The sequence below is a fragment of the Mytilus edulis genome, chromosome 5, assembly GCF_963676685.1.
Source record: "Mytilus edulis chromosome 5, xbMytEdul2.2, whole genome shotgun sequence".
Lineage (NCBI taxonomy): Eukaryota > Metazoa > Mollusca > Bivalvia > Mytilida > Mytilidae > Mytilus > Mytilus edulis.
In genome coordinates this window covers 27,367,338-27,371,805 of record NC_092348.1, presented here as the reverse complement: position 1 = coordinate 27,371,805, position 4,468 = coordinate 27,367,338, and the positions used below count along the sequence as shown (strand labels likewise).

The 4,468-nt window shown below is 34.1% G+C and overlaps 1 protein-coding gene across 1 annotated transcript; it reads left to right on the top strand.

The window, feature by feature from the left end:
* Positions 1-238: 238 nt before the first annotated feature.
* Positions 239-4,093, top strand: LOC139523353 (chitin deacetylase 1-like). Its single transcript, XM_071317247.1, has 6 exons — positions 239-674; positions 1,398-1,496; positions 2,185-2,334; positions 2,859-2,976; positions 3,470-3,596; positions 3,822-4,093. Exons 1-6 carry the CDS (start codon positions 293-295, stop codon positions 3,915-3,917), a joined length of 972 nt encoding a protein of 323 aa, XP_071173348.1. The 5' UTR covers positions 239-292; the 3' UTR covers positions 3,918-4,093.
* Positions 4,094-4,468: the final 375 nt, after the last annotated feature.

Below are 4,468 nucleotides of genomic sequence, written 5' to 3'. Positions count from 1 at the left end.
TTTACAAGTACATACGAATTACAATTTAAAAGGGTCCTTTTGGGGTAGGAATCCAAGAAATTAAGATTTTGGTGAAAACTGCACAGAAAAAAATTTAAAACACCGCATATATGTAGGTTTCATCCATTTTTATATTAATTTACAAATTCAATATGCGAAAAAAAATTGAAGTCTTGTACTTTAAACATACCCCCTACAACTTCATGTCCACGGATCATGTGACAAAATACTTGTGATAAATTTGAGCTGCAGAACGTCGGTAACCAGCAGTAAACGTAGACCCTGGAACAACATGAAAGTCTTTGTATACCTTGCAGTTTTGGTTGGATTAGTTTATGGACAATGCGATCCAGCAGGAAACTGTAGTCCACCAGACTGTCGATGTTTCAAAGACAACACTACTCCAGGGGGATTTCAGCCGGATGAAATCCCTCAAATGGTGGTCATCACAATGGATTATTCCCTTAATTCTGAATTCGCCGAGTTATACGACCAATTGTTCACCACCACTAATCCAAATGACTGTCCGACTTTGGGTACCTTCTATCTCCAGGATATAAATACAGACTATGATGTTGTGAAGGCTTATTACGACAGGGGATTTGAAATAGGTGTCAGTTCTGTCGATGGAACCATTCCTAAAGACGAAGTGGGATGGGTTGATCTGATCAGAAGTAAGTACTATTATTTTTAAGGACTGTCTTGAAACAGAAGAACATGGTTTTCTATCAGAATTACAATCGAACAAACAGAAATCATACGTGCACGGCTTGACACTGTCCTTGGTCCAATATTAAGCCATATATGTATTTCACCATTGACATAAAGCACCCCTACTGATATTTTGACGCATACTATATATTGGATAAATAGTTAGCAACTTAGCATGGATAGTAAATACGACATTGGCATTAAAACACGAGAGCCCTGTATTGCAACTTCTGGAACGCTAGACAGAATAACAAAATTGAATTTACAAAATATCTAATACGCAGTAATTAAAAAAATACACTGATGCCAGAGTTTATATCATTTGAAGTCAAAGGAATAAAGTCAGACAAATATTCCACGTAAAAAGGCTGCCGTTAGTAATAAAATAACAAATCCCACTAAAAATGAGGTCGAACAATGTTCTTCCGGATGTAAATGTGGTCTTCTGTTTAGCAACACCTACTTCTAGTACACCTTGAACCGAGTAGCGTCCTTGTAGAAATGCTGACAATGACAAGTTTAAAGAATGGTTTCATCAACAATATAGCGAAAAATTACACCATAAATAAGCACAAAAAGTAAAAGTTGATTTTCAGCATTTCAGAAACTGTTTTCATTTCTAACAAACATGTAGAGTACTATTTCAATAGTCATTAATGTAGTGTCCATTTTTTTACAATCTATAGCCGTAAAGACTAAAATAACTGGTGCTGGCATCAATGGTGATGATGTGCGGGGATACAGACCACCACAGTTAAACTTTGGAGGAACTGAAGAATTTATTGGTAAATTTCATATTTTGAATACTTGAGTCTTCTCAATTCCCAATACTACTGCACAATATAGACAAAAAGCAAAAAACTATAGTGCTTTCTTAGTTTCATTTAAGAATCGAATGTTTCTTGTTGAAAATTTATTGTGGTGTAAAATTGTTGACCGAAGTACATTTTGTATGAAACGCAGAAGCCTTTCATTCTTTAAATGTGCGCACAGTCAAAATTTTAACAACCCTATACAATTATTTAAAGAAGCATTCAATACTTAAAATTACATAATTTTTTGGCTTCAAAACGATTTCTATCAAGTTTTTCTACCTACTGTGCACTTTATTGTGGTAGCTCGTGTCAACAAGGATTTAATTTACATTTAATTTTTAAATGAAGGTTAATTTCAGAATGACTCGAGATTGCTGTTAGCCAATCAAAATGTTGTATCATAGTGAAACATACATGTAATGTAATTATTTCTATTTTAAATTAATGTTTCATTTGTATTTATGCTTTAATGAACAAGATATTATATCAAAACAAATAAAATAAATAAGAAAATAAATGTGAATGATAATGTCTAATGTCTATACATCATGCGGTTAAACACATTTTGAGGGATACATGAACAAACACAGATGTTCAAGTTAATCGTGGCAAGTCAATTTTATTCTAGCATTGACATTTTTTCTTGCTTGAATTCAAGGAATCGGCGACAATGGCTTGGTCTACGATGCTGGGTGTGTGACGTCAGAGTACGACACGGCAAGCACCTTCAAATGGCCATTCACATATGACTTCCCAGAGGGCGCAACATGTAATGGCCAGAGTATGCCAGTTGATAAAGAATTCAAGGGTAAGTATCGTAGCTCCTTGTTTCAGAAAAATTCCTGAGACAAATGGCTGTGGTAAATATACAGATAGTTTCTTTTTTTTTATATATATACGTACAGTTGTTAACATGTGATCACATGTGGAAATTTGAAATTGGACAAATAAATTAAAAGAAATATGAAAGGTGTCTATCAAATTTTTAAGCATTCTGATATACGAGATAAAACAAATTAGTAACTTTTTTAATATTTGATTTTATTATACTCATAGGCTGGAATATATAGCTCTGAGTGTGTATTTTTATTTTGTATACTTTTTGGTCGTGATACATGCCAAAATCTAAGGTCATTAATTAACCCTTTCAAGAAACAGTATGGGCCAGTATTTGGGATCCTTTTCTTTAACTTTCATCCTACCGCGTTTTTATTAATATCAGCCCTTGTTAATGACTTGTAGGTCCTAAATTGAGGTTATTTAGAAAGACTTTTTCTATTTGGAATATTTTATATATACGGTATATAAATAAAAATATTTATTTTTTAATAGGTAAATGGGAGCTTATCATCCCAGATTTCACTTTCACGAATGACACAAAATGTGAAGTTCCACAAGGGTGCACTAATGTTGAAACAAAGACAGATGCTTTCAATATATTATATGATAAGTAAGTATAAATAACGATTTTCGACTGCTCTGGTTGCTTCGTCGGTGTTCGGTAGGCATAAAGGCCGTTAGTTTTCTCGTTTGAATTGTTTTACATTGTCATTTCTTGGCAATTTATATCTGACTATGCGGTATGGACTTTGCTCATTGTTGAAGGCCGTACGATGACGTATAGTTGCCATTTTGGTTTCTTGTGGAGAGTTGTCTCATTGGCAATCATACCACATCTTCTTTTTTATATTGAATTAAATGTGGTTGTTGGGGTTTCCTCCATTTTAGGGGTGGACATGGATAAAGGAGACCATGAGAATGAGATGACGGGAGGTTGGAATCAGGGGTTACAGGTGGAAGAGGGATATAAAAAAGGGTCATGCTCAGTAACGTGTTTTGACCGATTTTCGTCTGGGAGTAAGGGGAAGGGTAGTGGAAGAGTAAGCCGATCTGCTTACCACTTTACCACTTCATTATATTACTTTAATATTATATATTTTAAGCTTTATTGCTCACTACGAGGGTAGCCGAACACCATATGTGGTCATTATTGATGCTGCTTGGATGAAGACCGACTTCAAAAGAGAAGGAACAGTTGAATTTATGGATTACGTCAGAGCAGGTTTCCCTGTAAGTAGAAATCAGCAGAAATGAAATAAGGGTTGTAAAGGGGGTAATAGTACTATTGGCATACTCGGGAGACAAATTCATTGGTATTATTATTATTACATATGTTATAGGTCAACATTTGATCGTTAATTTGACAAGTAAAATTAAAAAAAAAATACTCAACACATCTTGAAAAAAAAGCAATTAATACTAGATAAAACATATTTACATTTTTTTTTATTTCAGGACACTTGGGTTATTACAGCTTGGCAGTCACTCCAGTGGGTACAAAATCCAACCCCAACTGCCAACATAACATCATTCGCACCATGGTCATGTTGAGAGACAAAATCCGAACAATATAATTTTAATTGACAATTTATTACCATCCTACGATTAAAAAAAAATTAAAGTAAAATTCTGGTCAGTTATGCCAGATTTGTTGACTTAATTTATATTTACATGTACCTTGTCAGAGATTATCATCGTAATGCTATAATAAATGTTTTTAAGAATAATGTTAACATTTTCATTTTCAAATCTTTTTAAGTCTATTTCTGGAACAAATATAAAAACAGCTGTGATATTATAGCTGACCTATCAAAGTGCAGGTCAGTGTTTTCAGGTCATATGGCATCAGTCCGCACATTATAAGATAATAGAATACAAACCAACAAGACACAAAGCAATATTACACAACGCGAATACTTAAAAAAAAACCACGCGAATACGAGAAATGATCATATATCAGTGGAGGTCCAAGATTTAAAGAGGAGCACTTTTTAACATAATGCCTTATGGCAGCGGATTAGGAAAGTGTCGATCAATCGCCATCGAGATCGCAATGGCATGAAATGTTTTGAGTCCGGATTTTTGGAAGCTTTTTCTTCAAA

Bases quoted from the DNA above. Each gene is read 5' to 3' on its own strand.
- LOC139523353 (XM_071317247.1), top strand. From the start codon at position 293: ATGAAAGTCTTTGTATACCTTGCAGTTTTGGTTGGATTAGTTTATGGA. The intron at 1,497-2,184 runs GTAAATTTCATA...CTTGAATTCAAG, and splicing joins AGGAACTGAAGAATTTATTG to GAATCGGCGACAATGGCTTG. The intron at 3,597-3,821 runs GTAAGTAGAAAT...TTTTTATTTCAG, and splicing joins ACGTCAGAGCAGGTTTCCCT to GACACTTGGGTTATTACAGC.